General features: G+C 39.1%; 1 protein-coding gene across 9 annotated transcripts in view; it reads left to right on the top strand.

Moving 5' to 3' along the window:
• Positions 1 to 23,139, top strand: part of MICU3 (mitochondrial calcium uptake family member 3) — a 120,396-nt gene that overhangs the window by 48,662 nt on the left and 48,595 nt on the right. For all 9 annotated transcript variants that reach the window (XR_005598630.1, XR_005598631.1, XR_005598629.1 and 6 more), the window contains exons 5-8: positions 4,101 to 4,148; positions 9,721 to 9,803; positions 15,293 to 15,364; positions 17,998 to 18,036. Coding sequence is in view for 6 of the 9 variants with exons in the window: in XM_039539137.1 (XP_039395071.1) it covers positions 4,101 to 4,148; positions 9,721 to 9,803; positions 15,293 to 15,364; positions 17,998 to 18,036 (242 nt within the window). In the remaining 3 variants the exon portion in view is untranslated. The remainder of the gene's footprint in view (positions 1 to 4,100; positions 4,149 to 9,720; positions 9,804 to 15,292; positions 15,365 to 17,997; positions 18,037 to 23,139) is intronic.

The raw sequence follows: 23,139 nt of genomic DNA, 5'->3' as shown, positions 1-23,139 counted from the left end.
GTCCATAGGTTGCAATATACTAGTACAAACAAAAGGAGGGAATGCTTTCAGGGACTCCTAGATAGCTCCCTTCATGTCTGCTGACATACTGCTTGACAGTTGCTCTTCCTTCCCGTGTTTTACAACAAAGACGGTGGTATCAAACACTGAAAAACAATCTGTAAAATAATTTTTTACATTTGACTGATTACTCAAGGATGTTTTACATCCCTTTATCTATATCTCAGCTGCATTTGATCTCTAGGTAGATGACCTTCCAAGTAGTTACAGACCTAACGAAAAATTGGAACTGACCTTTGACACATAACAGTAATTCTCAGTTTCTGAGGTGCTGTATGAAATCTAGATGCACAAGGCAGAATACATGGTTGTATTTATTATTAGAGTAACTGCTTTTAAATTTGAAGTGCTAGCAGAAGTAGTTAAATTATGTTTACAAATCCACAATTTTTTGGGAGGGACAGGGGGAGTGAGATACTGACTTATAAGGAAAATGGATAGTATTAGAACTGCTTAGAAGCCTTCCCTACTTTAGCAGCACCACAACAACAACCAGCGGCATCAGGGGGTTTACTCCAGGAATTTCCATTTAGACTAGGGAAGTGGGAGAAGAATTAAATATGTTTGTTTGTTTTATTTTCTGAAATTAGGGGTGCAGCTAGGGTGGGAGAAGAAAGAGGTTCAAATTTGGCAAATTTATGGGTGTTTAAGTGGGTTCATTTGGGGGTGTGAATAGGTGGTTTGGTGTGATTAAATGATAGCTTAATCAACTGCCTTCCGTTTACATTATCCCCACATTCCAGTCTCAGTGGTGAGGACCAAAATGATCTGGGTATTTTTTCTTGTTTTTTGAGGGTAGGAGACATATCCATCATGGAAGCAATGCCCTTTTAAGATAAATGGCCTGGGTGTAGGATTATTATGTGATCCGTTGTATTGGAGAATATTTAGGGAGTGATTCTGAAGGTAATGAAGTTGAAGTTTTATGGTGTTATTGGTAAAGGTGTTTGGGAGAGTGAATAGTCTTCTTAGATTGGCTTTGTAGCCTGCATTGAAGATGCTTGGTCTAGCATTGAGGTGTGGCAGCTATGACCATTCACTAACTACGGCAGGGGGCCAAAAGTGTTAAAAAATGTTGATGTGTGTAGGGAATATGGTGGTATTGTATGCAGAGAATTAATTGTGAGTGTTTGGATTCCGCCATTCCTATATTCGTGTATGGGAGGAGACAAGTCAGGAAAATACCTTGTGAAGTCAAAATGCATAATCTCCATTTCACTGGTTTTGCCTACAGTTAAGGACAAAAATTCCAGTCTTAGCTTCATACTGATAGGTACAAGATCAGTGACTAAAGTTTTAATTAGGATTTGAGTCCCCGAGGCTTGCATGTACTAGCAAACCCTGGCTGGGTGTTACCATTTTACCAATTTGGATACAGTTGGGTCAAGCTAGGTATTCTGTACAGTATTAGCCTAAAGAAAACAAGTGAAGATCTACTCTGCATTATTTTTGTATGCAGCCTGAAAAGCTGGAAGTCTCCTGCACACAGGCTAGATTGATTACAGTATGTTCATTTTGTGCGATTCCCAGGATGCATTTGAGTTGGAATAAGTTCAGGATGTGATGCAAATTGTCCATGTGAGCTGCTGACCCACCTTGGTGGTACCAAGGCTAATGGCAGTTAGTGATTTTAACATGTGTATGGATGACAAATTGTTGGAATGAGCTTTGGATTTCACAGCCACTATGATGACCATGAAAAAATTCCAGGTGGTTCCTGGTTCAACTCTCACAGCTAGTCAGGTGTTTGGTTTGGGATTGGAAGTTAATCATTTAGGGCTAGATTTTTAAAGGTATGTAGGCACCTAAAGATGCAGATAGGAGACTAATGGGATTTTCAGGAGCACACAGGTGATTAACTTGCATATAAATAAATGGGAGTTAGGTGTCTAGGCACTTTTGAAAATCCCACTAGGCAGCTGCATCTTCAGGCAGCACTTAAATACTTGAAAAAATCTGGGCCTTGAAGTTTGGCCAGTATTATAGACTAACTCATAACTCCTACGTTTTTGAGATAGTGCCCCTCCTATCATGTTGGGGACTAGGAACAGTTTTGATGGTCTGTCCTTAAAGATTAATGGAGCTGAAGCCTTTCCAGTAGACCCTCAAGGCAATAATTGTTCCTTAAGCAGCCCATTTTGAAAAGAGTCCAGAATACCCCTAATTCACTGACCTTCTGGGCACGCTGCAAGACTATCTATTTACCTAGGCTTTTGGGGAAGAAGGAGTGCAATTTGTGATAATGGGCGTATAATATGGATGTTGAGTTCAACTCTGATTAATTTTCTGCAATAAGAACCAGATGCTAGTTCAGAATTTTTTGTGATTGGATTTTTAACATATCGCAAAAGTATTGAGAGGCCTAGAATAGGTGCTTCATATATAGCTAAATCAGTAAATAGTTCAGACATTATACTTTTTAACAAAGCCTTAAAAATCAGTATTTAAGTAAAATTTATAAGCTCATCTAATAAGAGCTGAATGTAAAATTCAAACCATAATTAGAGTATATGTATGTATACACAGAGGCAGCTAAATACTAAAATCTGTGTATTGTTAAGCAATGTGAGAATCAAAATTCCTAACAAGATATGTGTACTAAGATTTAGTAAAATTATGACCCAAGCTTGAACATATTTAAACAGCTGACATCAGGAGGGAACACAGTTTTAATTGTAATGTGAAACCTTTGTATACTACCATAAGATACTCCCATGTGTCATAGTTGGAGTTTTGGAAAAACTTGGTGTAATGCATCATACACATTACTTTCAAGAGATGAGACTATGTTTTACCTAGTGTCTTAGTAGTAAGGCTGCAGTGTATTTGTAGAGCAACTTACCTGGACTACAAACCACTCTCCGCTGGTGAGAGAGAGATTTTGGTTTTCTGACAGTTCCAAAATATCGGAAGTTAATCTCACATTGAACAAAACCTTTTGGATATTTTTTAACTTGTTCTAAAAGTTAAAGAAAATGAAAGGCTACGTTTGGAAAACAGGAGGAGGTGATTTATAACCATTACTCCAGTGGCAGTGGTTCTTAACCTTTACTGCAGCCTGCACCCCTTTGGTTCTCAAAATATGTTCTTGCACCCCTTATCAAAAATTGTGCTTGTGCTTAATTTGTGTGTTTCATGATTTACATTCTAAATCTTTTTGGCATGTCTTGCACCCGCAGAAAGGGCATCTCACGCCCCCAGGGATGTGTGCACCCCAGGTTAAGAACCACTGGGTTAGAGCAATAACCTGGAATGTGGACAGCCTAGGTCTGGAGCAGAGGGCCTAGACCACCAGGCTATTGGCTGCCTATTCTAGTGTGGGGCTCTCTCAGTCTCTCCTTTTGAAGCTGTTCCATTTTGTATAAAGAAATATTCATTGAAGCAGGAATTGGAATGTAGATGTTCTCTCTCCCAGGTGAGTGTCCTGAGTACAAGGCTATAGAGTCATTCATTTTCACTCTTCCCCCCTCAATGACTGTTCAAGTATTTTATAAAAAGTGGAACAGCTTCAACAGGACAGAGTAAGAGAGCCCCCCCCCTTTAGAATACCCAATAGCCTGGTTGTTATGGTACTTACCTAGAAGGAGTGGAGACCTGGGTTCAAGTCCCTGGTCTGGAGTGAAGATTTGAACCTGGGTCTTCCACTTCCCAAATGAGTACCCTAACCATTGCACTACAGGTTATAAGGGGGGGTGACAGTGCCCCCCCTTTTTGTGAATAATGCCTAGATCCCTGTGTGAAATCTTACCTGAAAAAGATTTCATTTTGTTAATGTTGCAATGATTCATTTTGACTTTTTGGGAAATTTTTCTTTTTTTGTTTTTTGTTTACTGAAACAATTTGCTGGAATCTACATGAATTTGCAAAATGTCAACCTAAATCTGCTTTCTGACTGAAAAATAGTTTCATCTGAACAATTTTGCCCAGCTGTAACGTATATATGTGTTAATAAAAAAAAAAGAAAGAAAAGTCTAATTTTTCAAGCTTGACAAATGAAGGCTCATTAGAGACATGACATGACACTTTTTTTTTGTCTCTAGGTTTGATTTCCTACACCGAATATCTGTTTCTTCTTTGTATCTTAACAAGTAAGTATTCTGAAAAAAACTCACTGCAATTTTTTAAGTGGAGGAGGTTTTGGAATTAATTGATAAACTTAACCGTAACAAGTCACTGGGACCAGATGGCATTCACCCAAGAAATTGTGGAACTGTTAACTATGGTTTGTAACCTGTCCTTTAAATCAGCTTCTGTACCCAATGACTGGAAGATAGCTAATGTAACACCAATATTTAAAAAGGGCTCTAGAGATGATCCTGGCAATTACAGACTGGTAAGTCTAACGTCAGTACCAGGCAGATTAGTTGAAACAATAGTAAAGAATAAAATTGTCAGACACACAGAAGAACATAAATTGTTGGGCAAAAGTCAACATGGTTTCTGTAAAGGGAAATCATGTCTTACTAATCTATTAGAGTTCTTTGAAGGGGTCAGCAAACGTGGACAAGGGGGATCCATGGATATAATGTACTTAGATTTACAGAAAGCCTTTGACAAGGTCCTTCACCAAAGGCTCTTACCTAAATTAAGTTGTCATGGGATAAGAGGGAAGATCCTTTTATGGATTGAGAACTGGTTAAAAGACAGGGGGAAAAGGGTAGGAATAAATGGTAAATTTTCAGAATGGAGAGGGGTAACTAGTGGTGTTCCCCAAGGGTCAGTCCTAGGACCAATCCTATTCAACTTATTCGTAAATGATCTGGAGAAGGGGGTAAACAGTGAGGTGGCAAAGATTGCAGATGATACTAAACTGCTCAAGATAGTTAAGACCAAAGCAGACTATGAAGAACTTCAAAAAGATCTCACAAAACTAAGTGATTGGGCAACAAAATGGCAAATGAACTTTAATTTGGATAAATGTAAAGTAATGCACATTGGAAAAAATAACCCCAACTATACATATAATATGAAGGGGGCTAATTTAACTACAGCTATTCAAGAAAGAGATCTTGGTGTCATCGTGGATAGTTCTCTGAAGATGTCCATGCAGTATGCAGCGGCAGTAAAAAAAGCAAACAGGATGTTAGGAATCATTCAAAAAGGGATAGAGAATAAGACGGAGAATATATTATTGCCCCTTATATAAATCCATGGATTCGCCCACATCTTGAATACTGCGTACAGATGTGGTCTCCTCATCTCAAAAAAGATATACTGGCATTAGAAAAGGTTCAGAGAAGGGCAACTAAAATGATTAGGGGTTTGGAACGGGTCCCATATAAGGAGAGATTAAAGAGGCTAGGACTTTTCAGCTTGGAAAAGAGGAGTCTAAGGGGGCATATGATAGAGGTATATAAAATCATGAGTGGTGTGGAGAAAGTGAATAAGGAAAACTTATTTACTTGTTCCCATACTATAAGAACTAGTGGCCACAAAATGAAATTTATAGGCAGCAGGTTTAGAACAAATAAAAGGAAGTTCTTCACACTGCGCACAGTCAACCTGTGGAACTCCTTGCCTGAGGAGGTTGTGAAGGCTAGGACTATAACAGGATTTAAAAGAGAACTAGATAAATTCATGGAGGTTAAGGCTATTAACCAGGATGGGTAAGCACTGGTGTCCCTAGCCTCTGTTTGTCAGAGGGTGGTGATGGCTGGGAGGAGGGAGATCACTTGATCATTACCTGTTCTGTTCACTCCCTCTGGGGCACCTGGCATTGGCCACTGTCAGTAGACAGGATACTGGGCTGGATGGACCTTTGGTCTGACTCAATATGGCCATTTTTATGTTCTTGTATATTATATAAGATTCTGAATTTATTCCAAAAATTATATAAATTATATGGGGAAAAATCACGTGCATCTTTTCCATATAACTTGGCCACTGTATTATCCCAGTGTAATCTCGTAACATTTCAATTGAAGTGTTGTATTACATAAGGCACCCTTTACTGAAAATGAGAGATTAAGGATTATCAGATTAATTGAACATCAGTTTAATTGAACATCAGTTTGTAGTGTATAATCTCAGTCCTCTGAAATTGCTGCGTAATTGTTAGATAAATTTATTAACATTTATAAAGGACTTTTGAAGATGGAGAGAGATACATAAATTGTAAATATTATTTTTCAATCCATATATGATATCCGCTTAAACAGTTTTAGAAAATCTGTTGAAACTGAGACAAACATTTATTTGTAAACAACAAATACCAACAAAATTAAATATTTGTTTTGTCTTCTACCTGGAAAAACAATATAGAAGAATGTAGAAGGTGTAATTGTTTGATTGTACTAGAGTTAATTATGTATAGTATAGATTTTCCATAACTAACACATTTGTTTGAGATTTTAGATTTGTAAATTAAAAATGTACAAACTAGTTTTAGAAGTTTTGTTAACTTCAAATAGTAGGCTTTTAAAACTGTCATCTTTTGGAATTTAAAAATCAAACACAAAAACCACAACAGTGCTTCATATATTTGGGTATTTCATGCAAGAATTCTCGACTTTAAGCATGAAATCATGTACACAGGGTTGTATATGTCAGAACCCAGTTATTTTTAATCCAGACTTTTCAAAGAGGTTTATATGAGAAACTGATACCTCAGATGTAGAGCTAGGGGCTCTTCTTTCATAAGAAGTTAAGGGAGAAGAAAACCCCATTTTCTATATAAGCTGAAAGCTGTTCTCCAGAAAGAAAGTGTATTCATCACTGAGAAAGAGTGAAGTGGGCTATGGACTACCTAAGATACTATTTGCTGAGGAACCCTTTTTCTCTGATCACAGACCTCCCTAAATGGAGCCTTGGCAGGCACCCAGTGCTGACAGCAGGAGCCCGACAGGCGCCTTGCGCTGACTAGTAATTTGGGGGGGGGGCACTGAAACCTGAACAATAGTGTGCCCAGCAGGGACTGAAGCCCCAGTACTTCCCAGCAGGGATTGAAGCTCTGAACTCCAGTGCACCTGGTGGGGCTTCATTTAGGGAGGGCAGGGGGGCACCTGCCCCACCCCCCAGTTACAAGTCAGCCCCTGGCGCCAGCTCCTCCGAACCCACCAGCACACAGCCAATCACTCCTCTCTCTACCTGCACTAGATTCCCCCCCCCCACACACACACACAAACACACACACACTAACTACTCACGGCTCCCCAGAGTTTTGTGATCTGGTCAAAGGCATCTAGCAATCTGGATTTTTCCCACAGTCCTTCTATTGACTACCCCTGCTCTAGAATATTTTGATTGAGGAGCTTCCCTGAATTTGTTTTCCATTACAGATAATATCCATAAAATGGACTAGTGTCTGACCAAAAATTAGATTCTTTATTATAGGTAAGAAATGAAATGAGAGGTACCTTATCCATTTTTTGATTGAAGAATAAAATAGTTCAATTGTCTGAATGGTAGAAGTTAAACTGAAATTTTCAAAATCCAAACAGCGGAGGTTATGAGCTGGTGCCATTTTTATGTAATGGCAGAGTTAGAAGAGGGCTTTAATCCATCATTGCATAGGGCCACATGTAAAGGCAAGAAATTATTACTAAACTGAATAATGTAATAAACTTTGGAGTTCAGGCTAATATGACTGGGTTTTCAACTCTTCCTTCCAAGTACTAAAGAGACCTCCTAGAATAATAGTGTACATGTGTAGTAAATGCAATCATTGCATACCTTTTATAGAGATGGAATGTATGGCCATAGGACTGGGCTTTAAATTGGCTTGTCAGCTGTTCCTCTTGCCAATATCAGGGAACATGAGTATGGATTGTTTTAGTTGGTAGCTTTAAGTCCTACCAAGGGCACTTAGTAGCATCTCTTTAGTCAGTGGGAGATCTATTTTTTTTCCCAACCAAACTTTTGGCCAGTCAGTTTAATAAAAATGTCATTTGATATTTTAAAAGGAAAATCGTATTGGAAGATTCTCTGAAGGATTCGTTTAACATCTTAGTCTCCATTTTTTTTCTAGTGTTGCCTTGGCATTTAGAAGTTGAAAGGAAATGGTATTCGTAATTCTCTGACCCTCTCTGGTTAATAAATTACTGGTACTTCGGTATACCAAAATGTTCTGTTAGCCTCTTATTATTATTTCCAAGTCATTTGATACTCTCTGGCTTCAGGTGAGACATTAATTCTTATAAAAGTCAATGGAGTTACACATACGGTGAATCTGTCCCCTTATATTTAATTGCCAGGCTTTTGAAATATAATAGAGCTCAGTGGGATGGGGGAGAGTGCATGTGTGTCACCTTTTATTAGCCTAACATAAGTAATACAGTGCTAAACAGAAGAAGGCTTTACAGCTCTTGGTTACTCCTGGTCTTGAGATTCTGTTACTTGCCTTGTCCCTATTTCCCTTTTCCTTGTGTCCTCTAAATACATTTCCTTGTTAAATCTGTTCTGTGAGTGATATCTTAAATATCATTTCTTGCCCCGTTTGTTTGGGGTTTTTTTTGCTATAATTCACAAGATACTAAATTGTTTGCTTACTTTGATATTGCTAGATTTTTAAAAGGTTTATTACATAAGCTTCTAATATAGCCTGGCTTTTGAATTCTCTTGTTTAGTCTTTACTAGTCTTTATCTGTATTCTTTTAAGATGTCATTTCTTCTGGCTGTTTCCAAAGCTTTTAAAGACAGCAATGAGTGATTTGTAGGGTATTTTAAAAGATAGCCTGTTTACTCTCTTCCACAAAGATAAGGTTGTCTTTAAGACTGTCACTTCTCACCTAACGCTGTTCAGGATTTCACCTTGGACAGTCTGTTGTTTCTCTTATTGTCCTTAGCAAGTTCTTGTTCCTGGTTAGTAGAAGTCAGTTTTTATAAAATTGAATGGTAACCAGATTATAAATTAAAATTTGGATGATATTTCATCATTGCAAAAACCTTATAAGTTTGCGGGGGCTTATTAACTAATTTTGGTGGGTCATGCCTTTACAAGCAAAAGTTGTACAAATGGATTGACTGTGTGCGTTTTTGCTGAGTAAAGCTGGCTCTGAATTAAGATGCATTGTGTTGCATTGTGCCAGCAACATGGTAGTCTCTATTTATCTGACATTCCAATCAACATAATTTTCAGATCAGAAATGGGGAATCAGATATATATCTTTTTGGAATCACTATTTGGACTTCAGTGCCACAGCTGATCCTCACTTCAATTAAGCAGTATTGTAAAAATATATATATTTTTAAATCTCCTAATACTGTAAGCACATAACCACAGCCACCACCACCCCAGCACCCCTCTTCCCCCCCCCTCACAAATAATGGGTTTTGCCTCAATTTCCACAATGACTCTGGGAGGAACATTGGCCCAACCCCCAGGAGGTGACAACAGGGAATAGCCATGTGTGATTGGTTCTCCCTCCTCAATACCAAACCAGCCACTGCTCCAAGATGTTTTACCCTTTTTCTTTTCTTTCTTTCTTTTTTTTTTTTTAAATCTATGAACTTTGAGGTGTGCATTAAGTTTCTGAAATGTTGAAAGTGACACAAATGTATAAGGTGAGATCCCTAGCTGCTGTTAGTCAGTTATATACTGTTTATATGTACAAATATACTGATTAAGGATCTGGTCTAAAATATTCGGTTTATATTCATAAAGGTTAAACTTTTATCATCACTTTTTGCAAATAATTGACAGTCGTATTCTTTTTCTGGCAGAGCCTCATGCAGGTTTTAAAATAGCTTTCAACATGTTTGATACTGATGGCAATGAGATGGTCGACAAAAAGGAGTTCTTAGTGGTATGTATATTAGATATTGCCCTTTGATCAGTTTCTGAGTATTTTGACATAATCTTGCTATCATTCTATTTTTATGTTTAAATTCTTGATGAAAATGAGAGATTGCATAAAATGGTAAATAACTGTAAATGTCAACTAGTTATAATGGTGCATAGATGTACTGCATGCTGTGCTTTGAAGTTGAATTGTCATTTCCCTTCTACTCCTTTTGTTGTTGTTGTTAATAAATTTCTCTAATAAAATTCCTTTTGGGCTAATATTGCCATAGCTGTGATCGGCAGTTACTGGAGCTAGACACACTTTGGTATAACAATGAGGGAGCTTGTGGCAGGATGTTCTCCAGGTGGCCCCTTGACTTTGTCGTTTATTTCCCCACTTGATCCAAAATAACCTGAATCGGTTGACTTTCATGACATACTGCAAGGCCAATCTATTTTGGGGACCATTTGGAAAGGCTCTGAGGTAGAACTGAGATATTGTTGTGCCACTTAGCCCCACCGTATCATTAAGGTCCGAATTCATCAAAGAACTACAGTGTGTTTAAATAATATTGATTTCAGGCGAAGACTTACAGTGAAGCACATGCTGAGGTGATTTGCTGAATTGGGCCTTTAGTGATTTTATTACACCTGGATGATGTTGGTGGCAAGGCTGACTGGGGTCTGAATAATTTGTACTTTTAAATAATGGCAGGGCACCTAGAGCTTTTGGATTAGGTGTTGCGACAAATATGACAATTTCCTGCAATATCATTGGGAGCTCTTACTGTATTAAGTTTATGTATCATTGTGGGCCAGGGATTGTATGTAACTCCATGGGGGAAGAGTAACCACAGCCCTCCAGGAACTAAGAACAGTGGAGTGTCATTGAGTACTCACTCAAGATGTAACACATCCAGAGAGGGACCACGTCCTGGGGAGGCTCAGCTATACTAGTTCACAGGAGTGGCAGGTTTGTATAATTATTGGTGGTTCCCAAAACGGGTCCAAGTCCCACCCCCCAACAGGGGTGCTGGGGTGAGGGCTGCAGGGTGGGGCTGGGGATGAGGGGTTCCTGGTGCAGGAGAGGGCTCAGGGCTGGGGTAGAGGGTCGGAGTACAGGGGGTGCGGGCTCTGGGGTGGGGTGGGGCTGAGCCAGGGATGAGTTTGGGGTGCAGGCAGGCTGCCCTCGGCTGGGGCCAGAGACGAGGATTCCCCCCCAGTCCTCTCCCCACCGGCAGCAGCGAGCTCTGGGGCGGGACCTCCCTCTCCATTCCTGACAGTACACTGACCTAACACCACTGTCACTGCTCTTAGGGCCCCTCTCAGGTCCAGGAATCCCCTTCAGCTCCTCTGTGGTGGGTGCAGGGGGGGGGCTGCCATCACGTGTGTGCCTCCTCCCCTGCTGCTGTCCCTCATTGTAGCCTCACTGGGGGTGGGGGATTGGGCTGCCCCTTGCCCAGCATGGGGCAGGAGCAGTGACTGCGGATAGGGGGGGCCCCCTGTGCTGGTGGATGGTCCTGCTGGAAAGCGAAGGGTCTTTGTGTGAGGCGTAAGGGCTGGGTCAGCCTGCACTGGCACTAGTGGCTGCGGGTCACTAGGACCCTGCGGCAGCAGTTGATGCCAGGACCTGGCATTGCGGAGTGCAGCGCAGAGCTGCAGGGGGCAGCCACCCGCTTGAAGCAGGGTTGCTATGGGACCTGGGGAGACGTGCGGGGGCAGCACGTGGGGTCTGGGATACCCTTGGGGAGGCACGTGAGGGCGGCAGGTAGGGCCTGGGGAGAAACCCGGCCCCATACATTGGTGGAGCGGGGCCCCTGGGCCCCGAATTTGCTAGAGCATGGGCACCATGGGCTCATATAACTCGCCATCCCTGCTAGTTCCACTGGGTTCTCCAGAGGCCAAAGACAAAGGAAGGACTTTAGGTAATTAACCTGAGTTTAAGCTGACTCAGGGGCTTCATTATGTTCCGGAAAACAGACAGGGCCTTCTGTCCAAGAGAAGGGTCCCAATCCTTGGGGAAGGGTTGGAAGGACTGACGCCAATCAGGGGTCATCCCTGTTAAGCTTATTAGCATGCACATAGGGTTTTTTTTAATTGTTTTAATATATTTTCTCTGAAATGCTTTTTTACTTTACGACTAAATGGCTGACAGGCTTAGTCCCTGATTCTATCCTGGGTTTATCACTGTTCCCATGTGCAGTTCCTGTGCATAGTGTATTACAGGATGAGGGCCTTCACTGGCTCCGTGTAATTTCTAGCAGGCAAAACCTCCACCATAATAACTGGTATAATTTGTGCTAGTCTTAGCTAAACCAAAGTGTGAATGGATATATGGGCTGAAACAATATGTCATCTGTGAAGCACATTGGTAGGCATATGTAAAATATTGATTTTTGGTGCACCTTCACTGTTATACTACAATAGAACCTCAGAGTTATGGACACCTCTGGAATGGAGGTTGTCTGTAACTGAAGTGTTTGTAACTGAACAAAGGGCAGCTTGGGCTGCAGATCCAGCGGCTGACTCTCAAGGCCAAGCAGCAGCAGCAGGTGTGTGTGTGTGTGTGTGTGTGTGTGTGTGTGTCCTGTTGGTGGAGGGGGGAGTAAAAACAGCCAGTTCCCGCCAGCTGGGGGAGGGTGAGTAAAAACAGCACATCCCTCCGGGCGGGGCGGGGGTGAAAGCAGCACAGACCCCAGCCCTGTTCCTGCTCTGCTGGATCCGGCTGCTGTGGGCTGGCAGCCCCAGCATCTTGCTGTAAATGGCTGCCCTGCTCATGGGGTTGGGGACAGGCAGCTCAGATGTTTCTACCTTTAAGATGCAATACAGGCACAGTACAGTATTTGCTTTTTTTTTTTTTTTTTAATCTCTGCTTCTGCCTGATTTGTTACTTCTGGTTTCACATGGTGTCCAGTTGACCAGTCAGCCTATAACTCTGGTGTCCGTATCTTCGAGGTACTACTGTAAATAAAGGAATTAAGCTGCTGTTGTCTCTTGCAAACAGAGAGTTCCCCTGTTGAAGAATCATTTCCCAAGACTCAAAAGTGCTGTTTATTCTAGCAAGAGTTTGGAATAAATTGTATTTAATAAATTGACTTCTGATATGTCTTCTTTGAACAGTAGAATGCTAACACATTGTGTAATGTGCTAAGTTCTCCCACTTTTGGCCTTTGTCTCTGTTTCCTTCTTATGGGACTTTATGGGCTAGATTCTTCTCAGTGCCAAGATCTGCACCTCTCCTCCTGTGACAAGCAGGCCATCAGGGAGTCAGTTTTAGCTCTCTGATTCTCAAGCCATAGTCGCTCCAGCTTTAGGCTTTAACTGAGGTAAACTGGCTATGAACCTTATGCATGCATAGCCCAGGTGAGACTTGGCAAAGTGTAGCAATGTTCTGACATAGTCCCTGTGAAGAAGTTGATGATGGGGAGAAGTTAGAGTTCAGTAGTCACTCCATCAGTATTGTACTGGGTGAGACCTCTGTCTTTCCCTCCCGTGGAGGAATTCTCAATTAGCCACTTGCAGTCAGGATGTGGCTGTTTTCTGCTACTCAAGCAATGAGTAGAATCTGGACTGCATATACAAATCTGGCTCTGGTGTTTTCCTTAATCTGAAAAAATAAATTATCTAGATTTAAAAGGTGTATTGTGCTTTGTGTACGGGGAAACATAACAGCCAGCATATCAACAGCACCTATAGGGCATAAAATATTACAAACTTTTGAGAGACGCAATGCAAATCTTGGGCATAATTGGGCACTGTATATGATATACTATAAACTGTTTAAAAAGTGCTGAAAACCATGATATCACACTAATAGTAAGGTTTATTACACTTTATATACGTCAGTTTAACTGTATAATTACGTTAATTATGCAGTGTATAGTATATGAGTGCCAACTATGTGGTATTTCAACCATCATATAACCAAATGAGTTACTTGTTAGACAGATTGTGTTATAATAAAGACAGGTTATCAGTTTGCTAAAACTGAAATTTTGACTTTTCATCTGAATTTGGAATAAGAAAATGTTTTGAAATCTCAAATTCTCATGGGACAGGAAAATTATTTCCCATGTTTAGTATAAATAAATTAAGGTTTTCACAGCAACATTAATTTGTCTAAATTGTATATATAGTTTTCTATAAATGACGGTATATATTTCATCAATGTAAATAATAAACCAAAATACTACATATCTTAAATGTGCAACATAGACTAGTTAACGTTGCTATAGGAACACTTTTGCATTTCTTGGCTGTTTAGCCTATACATTCTGAAACGTAATATTGCATTAATCTATGTTTTGCAGTTGACTATATCTAATATATGATTGACATAATATATAAATGGACTTTATAAATATTTAGATAACTATGCATGGGTATTATGCTATCCTTTTTAAGAGGTTTGATATAAGCAGATTTGATTCTTCTTTTACTATGATTTTTGGCTTTATATTGTGATGGAAGTTGAAAGTTAATACAGATTTAAATGGAAAATTCATACTGTTTCACTCTTCAGGAACTATCACTGCTAAGTAGTTGATGATAAGTGATCTATTTTCTTGATTTACACATTCAGGTGATGAAATTAATGTAATTAATTTATTGTACCCTGTGACCACAGAAACATTGTCCTTAAGATTAATTGTGCTATTACACAAAGTATCCAGATCTGATTTTTTATCTCAGATGCTTGTTTTGCAGACTATCAAAACAGAGAATAGTATAGAGGTGATTCTTTTTCTGTTGTTCAAAAGATTGAGGGCTTTGTGCTGCTACTTTGGCCACTGCTGGTTGAGATTGAGAGCTTCACTCCTGCTCCTTCATCTTGCGGCACAGTAGCATTGCAACACTGATAGCTTGTCCATAGAATAGACCAAATAGAATGACCAGATAACTCCTGGTCATGAGCCACGAGTTCTGCTCTCTTTACCAGAAGTAATTATTTCATGGGTAGGAGTAAGAGACACAGATGTAACTTTTCATAGAATTATAGAAATTGTAGATAGGAAAAAACCCATTAGGTCATCTGGTCCATCACTTTGGGATTGAAGCATTATTCCCAACAGTGTATTCTCCAGAATTTTGTCTCGTCCAGTTTCAAATACTAAAACGATGATAATGATGTAAAATTCTGAGGACCCTGAGCCCTTGCTCTAAAATATGTGTTCCCTACGGGTGCTGTTTACTTGGTATTTTATTTAAAAACAAACAGTTATTTTTGCCTTTTGATATGGAGGAGAAGGGGGTCAGGAGAGCTGGAGATTAGAAGGTGAGAGTCTGAGTATAAGGTAGTACAGTTTTGGAACATTTATCTATCCCTGGTCATATAAAATGATAATTCTGTTAAAACTATATTTAATAGCTAAACTTTTTACAGCATGTGTATGTATGTATACAGCTCTGTGTATGTAGACATATTGACACACACGGGCAATTCTGCACTGTTTGTTACGTACATAGTAGCTCTGTTCCTGAATCAGAAGATAAAAATGGCTTGTTTTGCAGCTTCAAGAGATATTTAGAAAGAAAAATGAGAAGAGAGAAAGAAAAGGAGATGAAGAGAAACGTACAATGTTGGTAAGTAAAATTAGACTAGTTGTAGGTTTGTGGTTCTTGGATTTTTTTATGTAGCTCAAAAGTGTGGTTATATTTATTAATTAAGAAGAATATTTATTTAATGTTACTAATCACTTTTAAGATTTCTGAGCAACTCCAGGTACCATACTGAATCACATAACTCCTAACAATATAAAGGGTCAATTTGATTCTAAGCCTGTTTATTGAAGGGAGAATAATAGGTACTCCTGGGGGAATTCTGCACCAAAAAAATAAAAATTCTGCACCAAAAATTAAAAAAAAATCTATGCACAATATTTTAAAATTCTGCATATTTTATTTGTCAAACTAATTAGTTTAGTAATTTATTTCAAAATACATGTGGGCAAGTATGTCTGTAACAATATAGGAAAAAAGAAGATTCAGGAAATGTTTTTTGACAAATAGATTCTTTAGTAGGCATATTAATTGCTGGGAAAGAGCCCGGCTGTGGGTGAGAGAAATATATTTGGGGTTTTTTGGGGAAGGGAATTGTCACTGAGCCTCCCCCATGCAGAGCCTGGTTGACCCCTAGCCTCTCTCATTCAGTCAGGCACATCTGTCTCTGTCCCCATGTGTGCCTCCACCCCCACTCAGCCATCCCATCTCCCCCCCAACACCATGTGTCCCTGCACCCTCTTGTCCCCATGTGTCCCTGCACCCTCACTCCCATTCAGCTCCCACCCCTGTATGCTCTCCACTAGCCCTTCTGAATCCCAGTCTGTGACACACACCCCCCAGCAGCTCGATGTGACTTACACTGCCCATTCCCCCCATATCCCATGCCTCCTGACCCGGCCTCACAGGCAGGGTGCTGTGAGGAACACAGCCTCATCCCTTCCCTATCCACAGCTGGGGCTGTTCCTGCCCAGGAGTGGCTGCTCTCTGTTCTGGTGCCACAGCAGCCCCTGAGCCCCTGTTGGGTGAAAGGCGTAACTGCAGCACCTCTCCAGCAGACTATATTTTCTAAAGTGAAAAAAAAGTTCTGTGTGGGAATGAATTCTGCACATGTGCAGTGGTGCAGAATTCCCCCAGGAATAAATAGGATCATTTTGAACCTAAAAGCGAACTACAAAGTTCCTGAAAAAATAAATGGTGTAAGATCCGCAAAGAGGAAAAATATACATAGGTGTTATTTTAAAATGCAGTTACAGTAGTATTTTATTTTATTTTATTTTTTAAATCAATAATTTACTCTGAATCTAAGAAGTCTAGTAGACTTTCTAATGTAGTCTTCTACCATAATGAGAGTGAATTACCTCACTACCATCTTAAATGTAAGTTGAAACACTCCCTCATGCTGATCTTCTGTTCTCTCTCCCTCATAATTTTCTCAGAAATGTTCATATGGACTTACTATTTTCATACTTAATTTCAGCCCAAATCCTTTGACACATTTGAAGAGATATGATTCATAAATTAAAATATAAGCAAACTAAGATTTTGTACTCAGACTGAAATCTTTGTATTGAAGCACCTTATTTTCATTGTTCTTCTGAACAAGGTTTATTGAAAGATCACTGAATATGGTTCGCCAGAGAGATCACCAGTTAAACATTTATATGTATGTCTGAAAATCTTCCATCTGTGTGAGTTAAAAATGCCACAAAAATTAAATACTGTGCATGACCACTACATTTTTTCAATTGTTGATAACTATTTGTGAAACATATGTCTTGAAACATTTCAAATGAACTTGTTCTTACTGAAGACTACAGGTCAAATCTTGGGGTTTACTTTTATGTATGTGAAAGGCCAAGGAGTAGTGTACAAGTTGTGGTTTGTCTGCATTAGGTGGGGCAGCAGCAGGGGCTTACATCCCTGTAATCTCAGTGGTAGGTCTCTACCAATCCTGCTTCGGAAAATGGGTGGATTCATGCACTGTGCAAATGGATTGGGCCAAACCCCCACATTGTAGGTACCACTTGGATATATCTGCTTCTTATTCCTATGGCTACCATTATGGCTACCTGGCCACTTGGGGATATAGATTCTAGCCCTCAGCTCAACAACTGTTTTGTGTACAGCAAAATCCTTTTTTTATTTATTTGAATTTTAAAAGCATAACATAAAAGCATATTTATCTGGGGCTGTCTGTGTGCTCCCTTCCCAGAGGTTGACCCCCAAACCACAAGAAACTTGAACTTTAGGAGCTACCACATTTTTGAATAACCCAAGCACAGAAAATAATATTTGTTAACCCTAAGGGACACAACTTTTTTCACATTGGCAAACATTTTTAATTGCTCAGTTAATTTTATTGACATCTTTAGGTCAAGTCTAAGCAAAAGAAACTTCATCCTAGAAGGAAAACTTTTGAGAATATTACAGAGACAAAATAGGGGGATAGAATATCAAATTTCTTGTAACTTAAATTTATCATGGTTGTAATGTACTCAGCTCTATACATTTTTCTGTTTTAAGAGTCTTAAAAACAAGATGTAAAAAAAGAAAACCATTTGCTTTCTGCCATTTAAAAAAACATACCAACATTTCTAGTAACATGTAAGATAAAGACTTGCCTGTCCTAACCTATTGTGTTGTCTTCTTTCTCTTTCTTTTTGGTTTCATTCTGAAATGTGGTACTTCACTTCACCATTTTTGCTGTATGTCAGCGCCTTCAACTCTATGGATATCATACTTCTACTAACAGTGTATGTACTCTAAATATTTTCTGTGTATATAGTTTTCACCCGTGAGATGGAATCATTTGTTATAACAATTGGCTCTTTATCAAGTAAATGAATTTTACTAGTATAAGGTCTTATTCAGTCAAAAGTATACTCTGTCTTCAGAGCCATAGAAGGCTGCAGATGCTTGCTACAGGCATAGAGTGACAGGCTGGCCCATCCAGAGGAGAAATGGATGCCTCTGGATAGGTAAAAAGGAGAAAAAGAGCTGGTCTGTATTAGGGAGTTGTAGACCTACTCTGGGTGGGGTGGTGAACCCATGTATATAAAGTCCCCCAACAACAATTAGTAATAAAAATTCTGTCCCCTTTCATGGGACATAACAGTAGAGCTTTCAGTAATAACCATATTCCTAGGTTTCGGTCAGTTTCCCAGCACCTTATCCTAATAGGGCATAGGGGAAGAGACGGTCTCAACCATTTTTTTCTTGCACTGTTTGAAGTAGTTTTGTTTTATTTTATGAACAGAGTAGGATGAGAACAGGGGCTGTTGTAGAGAGCCCAAGATGAGGACAGACTTTATTACACTTGATGACTCTTTGGGCAGAGGGTGGAAGGAATTTTCAGATTGATGAACTCTGCCCTTTGACCTTGGCTGAATGCCGTTTCAGAGTAGAGCAGATTTAGACTCCTTTAAAAGGTCCTCCGTGGCTGCCTAGCATAAAAAAGCCAGGGAAGAACCCAAGCCTCAATCTTCATGGTTATATGGGGAGGAGTTCATTCTTTTGAGCCAGATTAGCATGATAATTAGGCTGGATGGAGTTTGTGACTGCATTTATAGAAAAGGGGCTAGGATTTGAAGTTGTATATACAGTTCTGTTTCCCATGACTTTTGTAGCTGTGCAGCATTAACAAGAATAAAAAATGGTAAGAACTTTTTTATCCCCGAACTGAACACATGCAGTGCCATTTTTACATAGTACTGTTTCTGATCATGCATACGTTTTAACTCTGTCACTTTGTCTTTCATACAATTGTGCCCAGGTAAGGCAGCACAGACATGTTAAATACATACCTGTTCAATAAGATGATAGTAAGTCAAAAAGTATGCACTATAGTCTTGACTTGAAGTCTATTGAAGCCTTTCTGTTGACTTTGTGTGCTTTGGATCATGCCCTATGTCAGCATGAAAGACTTAATGCTTCATATCTCTATATTTCCTTCCCTTTATAGTTTAACAAAACTTACCTTTAAGCATTTCTAAATTTATAATAATGTTCTGACTCTAGTAAAAAAAAATCTATTTTTATACTCACATTTAGAAAAATAAATCAGCACAGTGGGGGTTTTAAATTGTTTTAAATAAAAGAAATGGGTGGTTCTAATGGTGAATTACATCTATTAGCATGGTATTGAATGTGGACCTGGAACTGGAATAATGAACACTTTTATATTTCTATCATTGAAAGCCCAAACTATGAGGTCCTGAGCACCCTCAGCTTCCATTGAAATCTGGGGCAATTGAGTGTACTCAGAACTTCATAGTATCAAGCTCTGAAGGCTACATCTTACATAAGATGCATCTATAAATGGGTCTGAGTAATTTGATTATTTCTGTCTTTTCATATTACACATGATATTTCTCTGGAGCTAAGCTGGTGCATGCTGTGAATGTGTATTAAGACTAGTACAGCATGAGTTGCATGTGGGTTTTGATTAGCTGAATGCAATCTTATTATTGATGATTATTATAAAAGTAACGTAGAAAAATAAAATGTGCATGCTTCAGAAATACTAACTTCATCAATAATAATCAGTTTTTGTCAGATAAATAAAGTACATCACCAGTAAGACAGGTAATTCAATGAATAATTATCTAATAGTATGTGTATCTAAATAAAGGATGAGGAGGTGAAAAGTATATGTAACTTCTTGAGGCAGTGATTTACGTTGAAAATTTTTTTTGACTTATTTGGCATATTTTGTCAATGTTTTATGGTTTAAGAAGAGATATTCTTGTCTAACTTTTTAGTTAATTTTTAAAAAAACATGAAGCTTCATTGACTAAAATATACATAATCAACATGATGCATCAGCAGTTAGATCAAAATCAGTTTATCTCTATTTAGCTAAAGAGCTTCATAACATGACGTTAAATGTGAAATGAAAAGGTTAGGCATCCTAACTGTATTCAGTTTTTATCTTTTGTTCAGACTTTTAATGATTGTTAGCTACAAAATATATTATAATGCACCTAACCTTATACTGGTCAGAATAGTATACAGTTGTTACTTGCAGCATATTAAAAACTGTAGAAAATTAATTTTGGTTTGTAGTGGTCCAGAATATTGTATTTAATATTGGGTGACTCTCTTATGGATCTTTCTGGAAGCTCCCCAGAATGAGATTCCATACTTCAGACGAGAGAATTATTCCAAAGTCATGTGATAGACTACAGTAACTCCTCACTTAAAGTCGTCCCGGTTAACGTTGTTTCGTTGTTATGTTGCTGATCAATTAGAGAGCATGCTCATTTAAAGTTGCTCAGTGCTCCCTTATAACATTGTTTGGCAGCCGCCTGCTTTGTCCACTGCTTGCAGGAACAGCAGCCCATTGAAGCTAGCTGGTGGGGGCTTGGAACCAGGGTGGACTGGCAGCCCCCCGATCACCTCCCCTAAGTACCAGCAGACTATCAATATTCCGGGCAGTGCAGCTCACCGTCCCCCCACTGCCATGTGCTGTTCCTGCCCTCTGCCTTGGAGCTGCTCCCAGAAGCCGCCTGCTTGCTGTGCAGAGGGGATGAAAGAGGGGTGCTAATGTCTGGGTGTCCCCCTCTCCCGCTCCTGTCCCACTCCACCTTATCTCCACAGTATGGAGGGAGTGGCTGGCAGCAGCTGCAGTCTCAACTTGCTGATCTACTTTAAGAGGCAATGTACTTAGAGTGGGCTCAGCATACTTAAAGGGGCAATGCAAGTCTGTCACACGCACGGTGCATGCCTCTGTCTCTCTCTGCCATGCTGTCTCCCCTCCCTCCATTTGTGCTGTCTTGTAGAGTGTGAGGCTACATTAACAACAATGTGTTAACGCTTGAGGCCTCAGCCGAGTGCTAGTTCATCATTTAGCAGTAAGGCATTCTCTGGGAAATATCCCACCCTCTTCCACCCTCTGACTTCACCATCTCAACCAAGCTTCACAATCATCACTGCTGTGTACAGTATTAAATTGTTTGTTTAAAATTTATACTGTGTATATATATATAAAATATAGTCTCTTATCTGGCGAAAAAAAATTTCCTGCAACTTAACCCCCTCCATTTACATTAATTCTTATGGGGAAATTGGATTTGCTTAACATCATTTCGCTTAAAGTAGCATTTTTCAGGAATATAACGACAATGTTAAGCGAGGAGTTACTGTATCTTCAGACCTATGGTATGTAAGACTTTGGTAATTACAGAGATTGTATGGCATGGGAACAGTATATTTATCTTTTTAATATATGGTCGAAATCAACAAAAGGGTTAATGTTTTATTGGCTAAAAATCTCTTGTCATATAATATAATTTTAGATGTTTGTTTTCTCATACAGTATATAAATAAGTGCCAGATTTAAGTAAGCTTACTTTAAAAAGGAGTTAAAAATTATTTGACAACATTTAAGTTTGTCATGACTCTCTGCCTTTACTTTATTAGAAAGCACAAAATTAATATCTTGATCATTTTTGTCTTACACTTGTTTATAAAATCTTTGTAATTTTCAAAGAAATTAAACAATAATACAAGGTTGGCATCTCAACTAATTTAAGTCTTTGTCCTGCATGTCACTACATGCAAAAGTAAAATACCTTATTTCTAAGCATATAATTAAAGATATTTCTCTTCAGGCAAAAATATTGTGAACTACAATAAGCAGAAATACTTCACCCAAGAGAGCTCTGTGAATTTTTTTCTCTGTTCTTTTTCAGTAAGATGACACATTAGCTCGGTGTCAAAACATTGTTATTGCTCTTTATTATTAAGAGAAAGTATATTTCAGAATACATTTCTGATTTTTTATACATCTTCAGGCAAATAATAATTAAATGACAGCCCTATGAGCATGTCTTCAGTCATCTAACCATATTTTACTACTGGCTAGATTGGGAAGGTGAGTGCCGTGGAGGCTGCATATGTTAGCTGAGAAAATATTGTGCTAACAGAGTATTGAGAATAATATTTCAAGAGAGATTTTTCCTAAAATATAAATTGTAAGGTCTCCTTTCTAAATTTTAAACTGTTTAAATTTCCTTAGTACATATGACATTGAATGTGTGGAAAATAAAAAATAAGCCCTGCAGAATACTCCTCACAACATCTATGTGGCTTTATAGATATGCTAAAAATCCTAAAAAGAATCCCACTGGATTCTGCGAAGTGTACAATATGGGCAGAGTATTCTGTAGTTTATGACAGTGTAAGACCTTTAATAGCAACAATTTATGCTGATTTTAAAAAACAAAAGTAAGGATATTTTTCCCACTTGTAATTGGAAGATTGAATTCAGTTCCCAGTCTTTGTCTCTTCTGCCAGACTGACAGGAGTTGGGAGCACCGTAGGTAGGGAATCAGGCCTAGACTAATGGGGGAAAGGGCACGGGAGAAAGTGCAACAGAACATTCAACAGTGATAACAGTAACCAAGTTAGAAGAAGCCTTGACTGCCTCCAAGATCACCTTATCTAGTTCTCCTTAGCCAGAAAGATGGAAGCTGTCATGTTGGACCTCCAAGGGTGGTTGTAAAGTGCGGAAGGGGGCAAAATGTAAGAGGTGTAAGTGTCTCAGGCCTCTAAAATAGTTGCAGAGAATCTCCATGGCAAAAAGATATGGCTTACAGTTCTTTCAAACAGAGCACATGGTAAATTTGATCAGTTGACACCCACAATCAGGGTTTCTTGCTGTATATCCTGCAACTAGAACTTGGTCTCAGTGGACTTGATTCTTATTTTCCTTAACACTACGAGGATGGATCTTTTGTTGGAATTAAATTATTTGTAACTATTTAGATAGTGCTATTGGTGCATGTCATGCTTTGATAAATCAGAAAACAAGCTCCCTATCACAAGCAGCCTAATCTGTTTATATATTAATACGT

The sequence above is a fragment of the Mauremys reevesii genome, linkage group 5 (genome assembly GCF_016161935.1).
Source record: "Mauremys reevesii isolate NIE-2019 linkage group 5, ASM1616193v1, whole genome shotgun sequence".
In the NCBI taxonomy this organism is placed as follows: Eukaryota; Metazoa; Chordata; order Testudines; family Geoemydidae; genus Mauremys; species Mauremys reevesii.
Note: the sequence above shows the minus strand (reverse complement) of the source record. Positions and strands in the feature narration are given on the sequence as shown.